A 17,286-nucleotide genomic window follows, 5' to 3' on the forward strand; every position below is an offset into this window, starting at 1 on the left:
ACAGCCAAGAATGGGACTTCCTTCCAGAAATAAAGAAAAAGGCAGATGGGGTTGGCATACACATTTTCATCAGGCTAGCAACATAACCAATCACTGAACAAAGCTTACTCCGAAATGACATTTTACCTGCCATTCAAGAAACTCGTCAGAAGTGGACGGCAAAGAAAGGGCTTAATAGGTTGCCTAACATATGAATTTGACAGGCAATCCATGAACATGTATGGGGTCAACCGCAGCAACCAAACATTTGAGCACCTCAAATTGTGACACGTTCAACTAACAAAACACAGGTCCTCAGAATGGCACGATGAGAGTTGAACTGTTCCGGTCTCATAATTAAAGCAGAAACAATAATAGCACTAATAAACAGCAAAAGGTTATCTTGCTGTAGTCCCATGTGCATGACACGTTACTGAGAGCCTATTCGTTTGAGCTTACTAACCATTTGCGAACAGTACTTTCAGTCATAACTTTTCAGACAAACGAACATGCTTGAATCCCTTACAATCATTTTAGAACAATGAAGAAAGGTAAATATGAATATAGGACCCTAAAAGATTAGCTACAATATTTGAAAACACGCATTTAACTGAATGAAGCGCATTCCCAAAAATATATTTGACTATGTTTTTCAGACTTCAGAATCAACTTAACTAAGAAAAAAGTACCCTTAAGAACAAACCTAATGAAACCTGAAATTTATTGACTTTACATAACAGTGTTACCCTGAAATATATTTTAAAAAAATCACATCACTTTCATTCATAGGCCTTGTTTAGTTCACCCCAAAAACCAAAAACTTTTCAAGATTTCCCGTCACATCGAATCTTGTGGCACATGCATTAAGCATTAAATATAGATGAAATAAAAACTAATTGCACAGTTTGTCTGTAAATCGCGAGACGAATCTTTTAAGTCTAGTTACTTTATGATTGGACAATATTTGTCAAATAAAAACGAAAGTGCTACAGTATCGAAATCCAAAAAAATTTGGGATCTAAACAAGGCCATAGTGGTAAAAATGAACTTCAAGCTTAACTATCAAACATACAACTAGATGTAGTGTTCTAAGGAATCTTGGGTAAATACAAATGACAAAAGAAAAGCGCAATGTGTGCATGGGAAACATTTGTACATGTAGATTATACCACAAAGTTATCCAGCTGCAAGCCCATCTTGCATAAAGAAACAGACAAAACACTCCATAAGGCACCAATGGGATCATAAACTCAAGACTTTTCCAACAGTAGTGGCAGCATCAACAAAATGTTGTAGCAAAGTGTGACAAATTTCAAAGCACATCTGCTGATATATACTATTCATTACGAGGTACAGTAGTCTCAGACTCTCAGTAATAAGCTACATTACAAACAGCGCTGCACTGTGAAAGGCCTTCAAGATGCAATGGATCATATCATTTGAGCTCACAGGTGATTTTGGCATTTTGCGCAAAGAGCCAAAGACATCCTTAGATCTTCAATCAATCTTGACTGATGAGAAAAGGTAGTGGACAAAAGAGAACGATGTCAGGAACCCAACAGTACCAGTAGCTAGCATAATGGCAAGAGATACAATGAAAGAGTATCCAATGTAGAGCATAGCAGAAACCGGCCCACTCAAGCTTCTGAGATCAAACACCAAGTAGTTGATGGAGTAAAGGAACACATAAAGGGCCACTGTTCCAGAGGCAAAGAAAGCTTTCCACCACCACCTCCAGTCCTCCGCACAGAGATGCATGTAGGTAAGAACAACTGATACCTCAGCACACACCACAATCAGCAAAAGGAGCACGACAAGGAGGAAGCCGAACACATAATAGAACCTTCCTAGCCAAATACTAGAAAGAATGAAGAAGAGCTCGATGAAGAGTGTTCCAAAAGGTAGAGTTCCAGCACCAAGTATGAAGAGCAATGAGTACTTCTTTGTAGGGATTTCTCTTGGTATCTGATTGGTTCGAACAGGGAATTCTATTGGCTCAGCCCTTGTGCCAAAGAAACCACCTAAAAGGGTAAGTGGCACAGACACACAGAACCACAAGGACAAAAGGCCGAAGAAAAGCGAGATTGGAAGGGCACCAGTACTATTTCTTGTCCAGAGCATGAAGTTTAACACAGTGAGGACAATGAAGACAATGCCTGGGAAGAAACAAGCAGTTGACCAGGAGACAGACCTCCATCCCTCGGATGTTCCTTTTAAAGTCCTCCAGAGCCTGACAGCAGCATATCCAGCCACAATTCCAAGTAACATATAGAGGACTATCATCCCGGTCAACAGCATTCCTCTCGATGCAGGAGACATGAAGCCAAATGCGGCAAAGAAAATGGTAGCAATTGCCATACCCAAAATCTGAATCCCATCGCCGATCATGACACAGAGTAGCTTTGATGAGGTTGGTTCTCTGAAGACATCTCCAACAACAAGTTTCCAACCAGAGAGCTCCTCATTCATCTGAGCTTGGGCCTCCTTATCCAACTCTTCATACCTAGTCAGGTCCCTCCTCACAGTCCGCAAGAATATGACAAATACAATGCCAGCCAAAAATAGAATTACCATCAAAGAGTTCATAATCGAAAACCAGTGAATCTTCGAACCCTCCATCTTCAGGTATGCATCCCATCGTGATGGCCACCTGATATCACTGTTTACAAACTCAACCTCATACGTAAAGGTAATCTTCTCTTTCTCCCTAACCAATTGAGATTTTTCCAACTCCACAGGGCAGTTCACGGAATCAACTTTATCATACATATTAAACTTCGACATGGCTTCAGGACGCTTCACACTGCATGGGACAACTTCAAATCCCACAATCTCATATCCAGACTTGGCATCGCTGTCAGCCTCTGAGATAAATTCCATTCCTTCCCCAGTCCCAACTACCTTTACTTTGCCTTGTTCATACTTATGGACCAAGACCTTAAATTTCAAGTGATTGATGATGTAAACATCAGAAGTACCTTCTGGAATATAACCAACTGGATAGCCTGTCCACTGGATGGTCATTCCATTCTGCTCTGTGAACCTCCTCACAGGAAGATTATCAAGAATCATGTTAACCTGGTATAGATCACGGCTTCGCTGCTTGAGGAGCTTCACATCAGCCTCATCAAGGGGATTTGTGGTACACAGATACAGAGATTCGTTGACATTTACATGGAAACGGTATGGAGAATTATCTATTTGATCACCCATCAGAAGCTCGCCTAAGTTTTCAGCACTCTTCTTAACCCCATCTTGAGGACGACAATATGGAAGGCTGTAGTAACTGAAGGGCAGTTCTGTCTCAATGGAAGTGAGCGAGTTCACCTTCGCCCCTATCACCTCCCCTTGCTGATATGTGTGCATGTAACTACCTGGCAAGTAGAATGACTCACAAGGTGTTATGAACGCTAGAAACGCCACTATTAAAGCAGAGAATACCCAGTCTTCCACCATGACGAACAGTTCAGGACAAACTTTGCCTATAGCCTGAAAGAAAACAACAGTAGCATCCACGTTCAGTATCACCAAATAGACATGTGTGCATAGAAAATGTATAACGCAGAGGCCTTTTATAGGAAACATAGTACCAAGGTTAAACAGAAGAACAGAGAAAGCGTGGCAGGTATTTGCAAACAAAGATAGATTTTATACTGAAAAACTGCAGTAAACTACAGCCTTACAGGGCTGAATAACAATCCTCAGCAAGTTTAAAAGATTCATATTCACGATTTAGAGATCACAGTATCATGAACATATTTACTACTCCATCCGTTCCAAATTATAAGATGTTTTAGCTTTTCTAGATACATAGCTTTTGCTATGCACTTAGATATACACTATGTCAAGATGCATTGTAAAAGCAATGTATCTAAAAAATTCAAAACGTCTTATAATTTGGAATGGAGGGAGTACATATAATTTACAAATAAGATATTTGCTTGCCAAAACTATCCAGAGTCAGGATGGTAAGTAGGCTGCAGGGTAAGACCTAATGGCATGGCGATCAGTTCAACACCCACGGCTCATTGGCAACAATTCAAAAAAGAAGAAGTGTGTACTAAACCACTGGGGGTCGTGTGAATCCACTCCCAGTTTCCCACCACCCAACCCACGTTCATGCTGGGGGCTCGATCACTTGATTAGTTTATCTTGTTTGGCAGTTGCTTGGAGGGTCAGATTGAAACAATTAGCCCAATACAAGAATGAATGTATTCATGCACGCACTGGGTCATTGCTAATTGTATTGTTCGTAGCAGAGTACATCAAAAACATGGTTGTAATGACAGACTACGACTAACAAACATATTTAGAACATCATCCACGGAGCCTGCACATGAGGGAGGGGGGATGGGAGGATGGGGAAGGAAGGAGCTTAATAGCCAATATTTCTTCAGCTATTAATCTGAAAAGGGAAGATCGAGATTTTATGACTGGAAACATAAAATTAGCAAACCCAAAAACAAACTTTCAGAACCCTTATCTGACAAATAAATGAGAACCATGCACTAGGATTAATGGAAAACAAGGCATCCTTCACGCATGATGCCTACTGTGATCATATAAAACTAATCATCGTTTTACTGAACTCCCTGAAATAAGACAGCCTGATTGTTCAGGTCCTATCAATCAAACATACAAGTGAAATTGCAAATAAGTCCTCAACTTAGCTTCAAATTATGCATATACAGTTGAACTGAGGGGTTTTTTCCACCATTTTCTTTTGTAAAACAAAAAAAACATATGTGAAAATTCATTTAACATTGACAGAGATCTATGTTTATATTAAATTGTTGATCATAAAAGTAATTAAACTGCACGGCTAAATGCTCAGTTGTCACTCTTCCATAGATATTGCTCTGTAACATCTTAAAAACTAAATGCATTCATCAAAATAGCATAATCAACTAGATGTGTCCTGATCACTACTTGTTTTGATCAATCGATTTTTACAGCTACTGTTAATACCAAACACTCAGAGCAGGTGGATGCTACCAGGGAGAGCTAGATGGGAGGGTAATCTATCATGCCGACAAAGGATTTTGGAAGGAAATATCAAAGATATATACTAGGATTGTCAACTTCAAGTGTTTACTTATCATTCTGGTTTGAAATAGTAAGTGGGAAATGGTCTTGTCTTGTTTCTAACTTGGTATTGACTTCTTACTTGCTGATTGCCCATGTTGGATGTTGGATGTACAGAAATTCTATCATGTGTCATCAAGATCTAATTTCAGGTAAGGTAAAAGTCTAGCAATCTATATCATTCTTTCCTCGAAGAAACACTAGCATGGTAAATTTATACTTAGTAGACATACATCAGTCATCTGTATCATGACGAATTCAGATTCAGTAATCTGCTTCAGTGCTAGAAAAGGATTCAGAATTTCGCATTTAGATTTGTATCAGGAACATTTTCTTCTTCTTTTCCTACTCTAGTTTACATTTTGCTTTGTGCCTACTTTGTGAGAATTGTCACGGCTTAACTGTAGACTGAAGTAGGCTTGTATAGAAAGTTAATCTTTCAACGGATTTGTTCATGGCGCGGGCGGACCCAGTAAAGGACATGGGTGTACACATGTACACCCAATATTTTTTTGCAAAGTTCGTAGGCGTATACATATACACATGTAATTAGATTCAGATCCGAATAGTATGTTAGGGTTTGGGCGCACGGTTTACCTACGAATTATGTTAAGGTTTGGGCGCACGGCTTCGCACAGCAGGAAGGGAGGACCAAGGCGAGGGAATACCTGGTGTCCTGGTGGTGCTCGTCGCCGGCCAAGGTGGCTGAGTGGCGAAGTAGGACAACAACGACGGTCGCGGGGGCGAGTGGTGAGTGGCTGCAGAGGGCGGACGCCGCGCCGGAACTGGTCGCGAGGACTCTGAGCCCCAGGTGGTGCTAGACCTAGCGTAGTCTCCTCTCCGGATTGCGGCGCCGCAAGCGGATGGAGGAGATCGGCCGCGGGGGGGTTGGGTGATCGGTTTCGCACAGCAGGAAGGGAAGACTAAGGGGTGGGTGTACCTGGTGGTGCTCGTCGCCGGCGAAGGGGAGAGGAAGCGCCGCCGCCGGGAGCTGGACCGCCCGTCCTGCCGACGTAACCTAAGCGCGCTCGGGAAAAGCTCCGACGCGTTTCTCTTCTCGCGGCGCCGAGCGACTGAGCGAGTAGGAGAAAAGCTTTGAGGGGCATTGCTGTCTTTTCATCTACAAGCTGTCTGCGCGATAGGAGAAGCATCGCGCGTCCTCCTCGCGGGCTGTTTGGCGCGGGATCGATTGGCCGCGCGGGAAGGAGTGCCGCGAAACAAAATTTCCGGGAAAAAAAGATGATGGACTTGGCATTTTGCATAACGGTTGGAGATCACCCGATTTTAGCCTTGCCATTTTCATTTGGGGGTTTGCAATTTGCCTAAAATGCATAACTTCAAATGCATAATGGTTGGAGATGCATCTCCAACAATTAACAAATTTTGTTTGCCAAATTTCGAATTATAGAAACTTGCTAAATAATTTGACAAATAGAAAAAATGCTTATCTCCAATTGTTTGTCATTTGGGCTTGCCAAATTAAAAAAAAAAAGACCCACATCCAACTAATCGCCGCCGCCTGGTACCTTCGTCCCTCTCCTACCGTAGGTACGTGACTCTCTCCTCTCGACTTGCCTGTGACCCGCCGCCGTTTCTTTCGTGGATTGCGGCAAGGGTGAGATCAAGGTAAAATCTGCACTTCTTCCCTTCCTTGGTCTATCGAGTATGTAGCAACACCTTTTGTCCCTAGGTCAGCATGTCATTCGTGTATTTGTTTCTGACTATTTGGAGTTTTTTTTATAAACCTTTTCCATTAGGAATCATGCCTAGAAAGAGATCTTGTGTGCAAAGACGGTTGGATGATTCGATGATGCTAGTCTTATAGTATCGGCTGCTCAAATTCTCCTGACTGCTAGCAATGAAAAAGGACCACATGGTGGCTCAGTCAAAGGTCATCGAGTTGTTTTTCGTGACAGACAAGGCGGTCATGATAGGATGTATCAAGATTATTTGGCTGAGAATCCAACGTACGGTCCCGAATTATTCTGTAGAAGGTTCTTGTACTTCAATTTCAGATTAAGTTGTTTTTTAATCAAATATTATTTGTGTTGCCAAACTTTTATTTTTTTGGTTCAGATACAGGATGTCTAGGAATCTTTTCTTACGCATAATGAACGCTGTTGAAGAGCATGATGAGTATTTTATCCAAAAACGAAATGTTGTGAATGTACTTGGCTTGAGTTGCTTCCAAAAAGTCACTGCCGCAATGCGTATGCTGAGTTATGGAATGGCTGCTGATATGACAGATGAGTACGTACGCATTGCTGAAAGTACAACGCTCGATAGCGTGCGTCATTTTGTTCGTGCAGTTGTTGAAGTGTTTGAAGATGAATACCTCCGACATCCCAATGAGACGGACACAGCACGCTTGCTTGCAATGGGTGCGAAAAAAGGATTTCCAGGAAGGCTAGGGTCCATTGATTGTATGCATTGGGCATGGAAGAATTGTCCATATGACATACAAGGGTCATGTGGATAAGCCCACTATCATTTTGGAAGCTGTAGCTTCGGATGACCTTTGGATATGGCATGCTTTCTTTAGAATGCCCGGCTCTCATAATGACATTAATGTTCTTCATAGATCTCCTTTGTTTGACAATCTCGCGGAAGGTAGAGCTCCAGCAGTGAACTTTTCTATAAATGGCCACGACTACAACATGGGTTATTATCTTTCATATGGCATCTACCCCCCTTGGGCTACTTTAATCAAGTCTATCAGTCGGCCTGTGGGCAACAAGAGGCAATACTTTGCCAAAGCGCAAGAAGCAGCACGGAAGATGGTGGAGAGGGCTTTCAGCGTTCTACAATCTAGGTTCGCCATTGTTCGTGGTGGAGCACGGTTTTGGGACATTGATACATTAGCAGTAATCATGAGGGCTTGTGTTATCATGCATAATATGATCGTTGAAGATGAAGGATTTGTGATAGACCATAACGAGGAATTTGAAAATCAGGGTGACAATATGGAGATAGGTCGTGGCCGACGAACTCGCACGTTTGATGAATATATTCAAGCACATCAGCAGATCAGAAACAAAGACACACATATGCAGTTGAAAGAAGATCTCATCGAACACCTTTGGAACCATCACCCAGATTTATATTCGTACAATATTTGAATATTATTATGATTTTATTTGCTGTCAATTTATTTTGGAACCATAGCCTGAGAAACACATTTGATTTTATTGTATTAAACTGAGTTATATTTGCAGTCAACTAAATGAGTGTCATTTTATTCTCTGAAAATATTTTCCCATGAACAAAACAAAGGATTCAATGCACACGTCCATGCTGAGTTCAGTGCACAGCTGAGTTCAGTTTCATAGAATAAAATGACGAAGGGTTCAGATAAACAAAGGATGTTCTGAAATAAAATGACGACAATTAAACAAAGGATCTACTAAATATTGAAGCTCAAATGACATGAAGTAGATTTAATTTCCACGGCGCCTAGCAACAATGTCCTTCTTCATAATGTCAAGCCATTCACGCTGAAGCGTGTTGAGGAAGGTTATGTCTACAAGCATAATTTCTTTCTCTTGTTTCATCAACTCGGCTTCAGCTCTTTTGTCCTCCGATTCAGCTCTTTTCTTCTCTAGCTGCAGAGATTGCTTGTCCAGCTCATGTGATAGCATAAACCTTTCATTCTTTGCCTTCTCCTTCTCATTGTCGGCCATCTCTTTCTTAGCCCACATGTTGTCAATAGCCTCTTTGCAAGCTTCAGCACCCTAGGTTTGCTTTAGCTTTCTTCACTCCTTCACTCCTTTTTCTTGCTCCGGTCTCTGCAGCAGCACCACCATCATCAGTGGCCTCATTGTCATGTGCATTATTCGTTCCTTCCTCTTTCCTTGGTCGAGACACCTTCATAGCTTTTTTTTGGACTTGTTTCCAGCTGATGCTTCTTTCTCCAACTGTAGAAGTTCAATCCTCTTGACTTTCCACTTGTCCTTCTCCTTAAGTATGTTCCAACAAGACACAACACTGCACTTCTTGCCCTCCTTGGTTTCTACCCCTGAGAACATCTTGAGGGCACTTGCAATCTGCAATAGTAGTATGTCAATATGTATTGCTGAAACAATTGGAGATCGAACAAAAATAAAAAATTTAAAGTAAAATTACCTTGTCTTGTATAGTTGTACCACTTTGATTTCTACGATCAATCGCTTCATAACACGAACAAAACTTGTTGACTACACTCTGAATTGTGAGCCATCTATGCAAAAGTGAAATCTCCGTCCTTAGAGTTGTCTGTTTATTGTGGGTCTCAAAGTGAGCACGAACCTTACCCGAAAACCCAGTACGGTTTTGATTGGCTCCGTGGATAGGATCTTTGCTAGCAATCAACCATCCTTCACAAAAAGTTCGTCTTCCTCAACACTAAAATTTTTAGACCTCTTGGTTCCCCTGTTACCACGAGTACCAACAACTTGCACCTCTTGACTATACTGCGTTTCTTGTTGAGTCATTGGACTGGTCAAGTCATTCAAACTTGGAACATGGTCATCATCTTCATTGAAAAGAATCCCCCGACAAGAACTCCTCTCCCTGATTCTCCATGAGTCTAACAAAAAGGAAAAACCACAATTGAACATAGAAACTGTTGGCTACATAAAATCTGTAGCAAAATGTCATAAGGGAAAAAATAAAATGCTGGAATTAACCTGGAATTAAAATTAAACTAACTGAAACTAAACTACAATGGTACTGTCAACAATGAATAAAATTATGAACTATATGAACAACATGCAATCCTCTGGTTTAGCTGACACTGAGAAGTTATCTGATCTACCTAGTAATACAAGTCTTCCAACAACTAAGAGTTCTGAACGTGTGAATTCGAGTCAAGTGCTTTATCATGAAAAGTCAGGTATTGGAGCACGCCGAGGACTGAGATCAACAATGGCTAGAAATTATTTCGATACAGATGACAGTGAAGAAGAACTAGAGCAACAACAGACTCCTCAGTCGAAGCGGTCTGCAGTGCTAATACAATCACGCAGGACACGGGAGGTAACATCAGACTCCATCTCCATTCAGCCAACTTCTGACTGTATGCAGTGCCTTGACAAATATGCCTGCTGCCAGGTCACTTGAATTGGGCTGCTGCCACTCTCCCTATCATACAATTTCAATCAAGGAACAATGCACAAGTGTTTGCACTCTAAAGCATCGCCACTAACATTGTTTTCACTAGGAGTGGAGGTCTTTGCTCAGTTGCTCAAAAAGCAGATAGCAGAAGAGGTAGCCAAATCAGAAGTACAAGTATTTGCCTATTTGGATAACATGCCATAGACTTCTGGGTCTATGTTAAGCATGTTTCGGCTTAATTCTGAATTGCGACCATTTTCAGCTATAGTTGGAGTCACTCGGTAAAGATATCAGCTTTTGCAATAGAACCATAGAGCTGAATCATGGTCAGTAGGATTGGCAAAGGAACCAGGATGTTCTGATCAGTTCAAATTTTGTCAGCGGGAAAGTTGGGTGAAATAACAAAAATACCCAAAATCCAATTGTATACAGGAAACATACAGCTGCACATTTGACAGTATAGTAAATCTAAGGGTTAGACATACTTCTGACAATTGTAATAATCTGAATTTCTAATTCTGATCAAAATCGCACCCTCAAAAGAAGCAGTGCTCTAGAATTACTTATTTGCTGTTCTAATTTTCAATGTGATCCGTAGTTCAGAAAATTCAGCAGAGACTTGGAGTACAAATCCAGATTGCTAACTCAAGTTAGGCAACAACAGTCGAGGAAGCACCAATCGAGCAGCAGGTCGTCGCCCACACGAACCAGCACACCGAAGTATAAACGAGACCACAAAGCAATCAAACCGCAGAAGCGGAAGGGGTGAGAGTTCGAGGGAGAAATTACAGGTCGAACACGGAGATCCACTTGAGTGTGGCGTAGGCGGAGTCGGGGTCTCCGGGCAGCCACGCGTCGGCGACGGTCCGCACAGCACCCGCAAACGCAGCTGCCTCCCCACGCGCCGCGGTCGCCACCGGTGGCGGCAGCCACGCGTTGTAGAGGTGCATCCTCCAATCCTCCCTCGGACCCCCTCTCGCACTGCCGCTGCCGCCGTGGATGCCCTCTGAGTCTGGGGCAGCCGATGCTCCACACGACCACGCCGGTGCTTAAATCGAGATGTGAGATTCCGCCTCCTGCCCAGCTCCCTCCGCCTCAGCTCCATCCCTCGACGAAGCCGCCGCATCCGTCGATCCCACACGGCGCCTCCTGCCCCCTCCCCAACTCCATCCGGACGGCGCCTCCTGCCCCCTCCCCAACTCCATCCGGACGACGCCTCCTGCCCCACCCCCACCTCCTCCCCCGATTACGCCCCCCTAGCTAGGCCCCGAAACTGAAGGAAGATTTAGGGACAAACCTGAACGGAAGCGTCAAAGGAGGACCTGAAGATCGACGGAGACCTGCCGGAGACGGAGAACTGAAGCCAGGGAAATTTCCGACCCACGTGGGAACAGAAACGAGAATGCCGCGAGCCCGATGGCGAAACGCTTTCCGCGCGCGGAAAGCTACACGCGCGGCTCCACAATTTGGCAAACGTCCAGATTTGGCAAATACATATAGCAAATTGTTGGAGATTGTTTTGTTGTATTTTTTGCCAAATTTTTAGGATGGTAAGTCATTTGGCCAATTGTTGGAGATGCTCTTAGTTCACCAAAAACTCAAGGCACATGTATGGAACATTAAATCTTTTAAGCCTAGTTAGTCCATAAAACTATGGATAAAAGAAATAACTAATTACATATTTTGTATGTAATTTGCGAGACGAATCTTTTAAGCCTAGTTAGTCCATAATTCGCACAACATGAAGGAAGGGGGGTGAAAAGTTTTTGTGTACCGTCGCCGCCCACTTATTCACCTCTCTTTCAATCTTCCCCAGTTGTCCCACAGCTCGTCCACCACGACAACTCACATTGTGCCAGGTCCCATGTGTTGGCCTTTATCTTGTTGATCGTGGTGCAAAAGTTGGTGTGGTCGACGAAGTAGGCGCTCAACTTGCAGATGCCAATGGCCTTGTCAAGTGCCAAGATTAGCGTGTGCAACACGCTATGCGACAGTGGTCATGATGAAGTACATACAGAGCTTTACCACCATGTCTTCGCCCACCATGTCATTGATTGATGTCCAAATACTTCACTAGGAGCGTATCACTAATGTGGACCCAAAAAAAGGCATCACAAGGGAGAAGCACGAGGGCAATAGGCGTGCCCCTCGTGAGGGAAAAGGGTCGGATGTGTTGGTGTTGAAGTAGTCAACAAGGAAGGTGTGGATGACAGAGATCGATCCCCTAGCGACAACTAGAACACAACGATGATGTGTTGCAATGGCGAGGGAGCAAAAGGCCAAGGGCAAGAGCTCGCCAACCTTTATCGAGAGAATGATGCCAAGTAGGTGGTGCAGGATGTCACATTGGTCCACAGGGACCACCTTGCTGGTGGTCACATTGTTGAGGACAACGAGTGAGTGGTAGTAGCAGCGGTGCTGTGGGGGTATAAACCCCTATACCCTTACGGCTAGACTTGGGCCAGGAGGTTTGGCTCATTACGAGACGAGTTCAAGGTTTGATCCGACAGCTTGGAGTTTCGCGCAATGTGACAAGATGTGGAGATCAAGCAGGATTCTAGTCGGTTAGAATAGGAATTGATATCAAATTATCCATGGCAATTGTAACCGACTAGGATTAGTGTCCAGATCTGTAACCCTGCCCTCCAGACTATATAAGGAGGGGCAAGGGACCCCCCTAGGACACATTGTTCCCTCAACACAAATCAATACAATCAGACGCAGGACGTAGGTATTACGCCAACTCGGCGGCCGAACCTGGATAAAAAGCTTGTCCGTGTCTTGCGTCACCATCGAGTTCGTAGTTTGCGCACCGTCTACCGATAAACTACTACCATGGGTATACCCCAAGGTAGATTGCCGACTAGCTTTCGTCGACAGTGGCGCGCCAGGTAGGGGGTGTGCGTGCAACTTCTCCGGCGAACAAGATGGTCGCGATCCCAGCTTCCGCGGCCGTGCCTGAAGGCCTCACGTTCACCGTCGGCCAGATCACGTGGACGACGCGCAGCGGCGGCCTCGCGACCACGGTTTCGAAAGAAACTCAGATCCAATCTGAGAACACGTCGTCTCCGACCACTCGCGTGGCGGAACCGAGCGCCCGACCATCGTTCCCGCTCTACAAGGGAAAGAAGATCGACTGCTCGGACCTTCTCCAAGCGCTCGATCACGCTGATTCCAAGCTACTTGAAGCCTCCCAACTAGTGGACGGAATCCTGCGTCAGCCTGATCAAGCTGCTCCAACGGATTTTTTCAAATCCCGTCGGCCAACTCGTGTCGTTACACACGAACGGCTGGGAACGTCTCTGACGATAACCTCAACTCCCTCAGGACGATCTGTCAAGCTCAAGAAGGGAGACTATCCTTGCGGCCTGAACAACTCGGCTTCTCTCTACTCGCGGCACATCCAATCCGTTTTCAGCAAAGCGGGTTGGTCGCCAAACAGGAACGATCGTCACTACGTCAACATGGTGATAGTCCAAGAACTACGGGACGGCCAGGCTTCCAGCACCAACTCGAGCACCGGTTCCGTCCCCACCGAAGTTATAAACACCGAAGACGAGGACTACGACCTGGATTTGCCTTCACACCCTCCGGGTTTCCCTCGTTTCCCGGTATTTCCCCCCGGCGAGGAGATATTGTTTTCAACGTCAGCGCCGACGAGCCGGTCGTTGATGGAGAAACAGATGAACAGAGGCAGCTCCGCGAGCAACGCAACGCCGATCGCGCCCGACGACACGCAGACGAGCAACAACAAGTTCCACCGCATAATCTTAACGACGCTTTTGACATGGTCGGGGATCAGCCAGTCTACAAGACGCCAAGCGCCAACGTGGCTGTCGCCATGGCCAATCTAGATCGGCTCCCTGATACCCCTGAGTGCCAGGGAGTCCGGACCAGCATCCGAGCACACCTGATCGCCGTAATGGGACAGACAGCCACTCTGCTCAAGAGAGTCCAGGACGTCTCTTACACGGAAGCCACCTCCGACCAGACTAATTGTAGCCGGACCTCACCGCCTCCCAGCAGGCGTCACCACAGCCGCTCTCCCGACAACCGTCGAAAAGATTCACGGCGTGACGATGGTGGTCGGGACACTGACGGTCACCGCGAGCAGAACCGCAGACGTGGTCAAGAAGTAAACCAGCACAGGGATCTCCGGCACAACATCCCTCCCAAAGATGCCCGGGACCGCATCAACAGGCGAGCCACAGAGAGAGCAGTCCATGAAAACCTGCGCCGTATCGAGTACGATGCAACGCACGGCCCCCCGGGCCTAAGACAGTTCTCCTCACACCTCCGCCAGGTCGTGTGGCCCCGCAATTTTAAGCTCGAAAAACTTAAGAAATACGACGGCAAGGAAAATCCAGAGAACTGGATCACTCTCTATGAAATCGCCGTCCGATCAGCAGCGGGAGATGAACACGTCATGGCCAACTACTTCCCCGTAGTCCTCGACCAGGCTGGTCATCAGTGGCTTCTTGGCTTGCCCGAGGACTCCTTCGACTCTTGGGAAGAGCTACGCCAAGCTTTTATCGACAATTTCATCGCCACATGCGAGCAGCCTGGAAACAAGTATGACCTCGAAAGGATAAGGGACAGGAAGAACGAACCTCTGCGCGATTACATCCGACGATTCTCGGATATGCGCCTTAAGATCCCGAAGATTTCCCACGACGAGGCCATATCTGCCTTCATCAAGGGCCTGCGCTTCCATGAAGCGCTGAGGAACAAGCTGTTGCGTAAACGGCCAACAACGGTGGCGGAACTCCTCGCCACATCCAAAAATTACGCCGATGCCGACGACGCAGAAAAACTAATCCGAGACGATGCGAGAGGTCCCGACCAGCCTCCCCGACGAGATGACGGTCGTGGTCGCTACGACAACAGGAACCACCGCCGCCCCGACAACCGCGATTACAGAGAAGGTTGGGATCGGCGGCGCGACAACCGCGACGATGTCAGAGGAAAGAGCCCCCACGACTACGACCACGAAGTAAATACGGTCAAGCGTCCCAACGGGCGGCGGGACTACCAAGAAGACTACAACAAAACGTTGAAGGGACCATGCCAATTACATCCAAAGTCTAATCATACCATGGAAGAGTGCCGCGTCCTCAAAAGCATCTATACACGGCGAGCCGCCCAAGACGACTCCGCCAAGAAAAACGGCAAGCGAGACGGGCACGACCACGAAGACGAGGATGAGGACCAGGATAGGGACCCCCGACACCAATACGTCAGCCCCACCGACGTGGTCCACTCCATCTTCGGGGGCAAGGTCTCCATCGAATCTAAGCGAGAAAGAAAGCTATTAAAGAGAGCCTGCCTCAACATAGACAGCACGGACGGGCTGATCGCACACCCAAAATTTCCCCCGTGGTCGCACAGGGAGATCTCATTCAGCAGGAAGGACCAGTGGGCCGCTATCCCAGAGCCAGGTCGTTTCCCCCTGATCCTGGACCCTTGCATCAACAGCATCAGATTCGAGCGCGTGCTCGTGGATGGGGGAAGCTCCATCGACATCCTCTTCCGCAACAGCCTGCCCGCTCTCAAGATATCTCCTGCACAACTAAAACCTTACGATGCCCAATTCTGGGGGGTTTTGCCAGGTCAGAGTTCAGTGCCCCTCGGACAGATAACATTGCCTGTCCAATTCGGCACACCCGACCACTTTCGGACAGAGTTCATCAACTTTGTGGTCGCAGACTTCGACGGGACCTACCACGCTATACTGGGCTGACCATCGCTGACAAAGTTCATGGTAGTCCCACACTACTCATACCTGGTCCTTAAGATGCCTACGGAGAAGGGCGTCCTAACCATCAGAGGCAATGTCTACACCGCGTACACCTGCGAAGAAGAGAGCTTCAAGATCACCGAAGCAATCGACCTCTCAATCCGCATGGCAGAAACAGCAACCCGAGCCACGCAGCTGCCTCCCGACCAGCTCCGATTACCCGAGCAGGAGACAGCCAGGAAGAATTCAAAATCTAAGGAGTACAAAGAAGTACAGCTGGTTGACGGCAGCCCCGAAAAGACGGCCCTCATCGGGGCCAATCTGGATCCAAAATAGGAAGATGCGCTCGCCAGGTTTCTAAGGGACAACGTGAGTGTTTTCGCATGGAAACCCGCAGACATGCCCGGCGTCCCACGAAACCTGATCGAGCACTCCTTGAATGTCTTGAAGACCGCAAGACCAATCAAGCAAAAGCTGCGACGGTTTGCTCGTGACAAAAAGGAGGCTATTAAGACAGAAATAACACGGCTTCTAGCAACCGGATTCATAAAAGAAGTGTATCACCCTGATTGGCTCGCCAATCCGGTTCTTGTACGCAAAAAGAATAATGAATAGAGAATGTGCGTTGATTACACTGATCTCAATAAACACTGTCCTAAAGATCCTTTTGGTCTCCCTCGCATTGACGAGGTGGTCGACTCAACGGCCGGGTGCGAACTCCTCTCTTTTCTAGATTGCTACTCTGGTTATCACCAGATCTCGCTAAAGGAAGACGATCAGATAAAAACATCCTTCATTACTCCTTTTGGCGCATACTGCTACACGACCATGTCCTTTGGACTCAAAAACGCGGGAGCCACTTATCAACGGGCCATCCAGCAGTGCCTCCACGACGAGATTCGTGATGACCTCGTCGAGGCCTATGTAGACGACGTGGTCGTAAAAACAAGGGACGCGAGCACCCTAATCGACAACTTAAACCGAACTTTCAAGGCGCTTAATAGGTACAAGTGGAAGCTTAACCCCAAAAAGTGCATCTTTGGTGTTCCTTCCGGTCTACTGCTCGGCAACGTTGTCAGCCGTGACGGCATACGACCAAACCCTTCCAAAGTAAAAGCAGTACTCGACATGCGGCCACCCAAGAATGTCAAGGATATTCAGAAGCTTACCGGATGTATGGCCGCCCTCAGTCGCTTCATCTCAAGACTAGGAGAAAAAGGCCTCCCTTTCTTCAAACTCTTGAAAGCGTCGGAAAAATTTTCTTGGACAGAGGAAGCCGACGCCGCATTCACCCAGCTCAAGACTTTTCTCACTTCGCCACCTGTCCTTACAGCGCCTCAGCCCGATGAAGACCTACTCCTTTACATTGCTGCAACCGACAGGGTTGTGTCCAC

General features: G+C 46.1%; 1 protein-coding gene across 1 annotated transcript; it reads right to left on the reverse strand.

The window, feature by feature from the left end:
* On the reverse strand, nt 1,143-6,161 carry LOC110434659 (transmembrane 9 superfamily member 12-like). Its single transcript, XM_021459223.1, has 2 exons — nt 6,005-6,161; nt 1,143-3,468 (listed from the first exon to the last, which is right to left on the reverse strand). The coding sequence occupies exon 2, from the start codon at nt 3,433-3,435 to the stop codon at nt 1,477-1,479; it is 1,959 nt and encodes a 652-aa protein (XP_021314898.1). The 5' UTR covers nt 3,436-3,468; nt 6,005-6,161; the 3' UTR covers nt 1,143-1,476.

This window comes from Sorghum bicolor, chromosome 4, assembly GCF_000003195.3.
Source record: "Sorghum bicolor cultivar BTx623 chromosome 4, Sorghum_bicolor_NCBIv3, whole genome shotgun sequence".
Lineage (NCBI taxonomy): Eukaryota > Viridiplantae > Streptophyta > Magnoliopsida > Poales > Poaceae > Sorghum > Sorghum bicolor.

Bases quoted from the DNA above. Each gene is read 5' to 3' on its own strand.
- LOC110434659 (XM_021459223.1), bottom strand. From the start codon at position 3,435: ATGGTGGAAGACTGGGTATTCTCTGCTTTAATAGTGGCGTTTCTAGCG.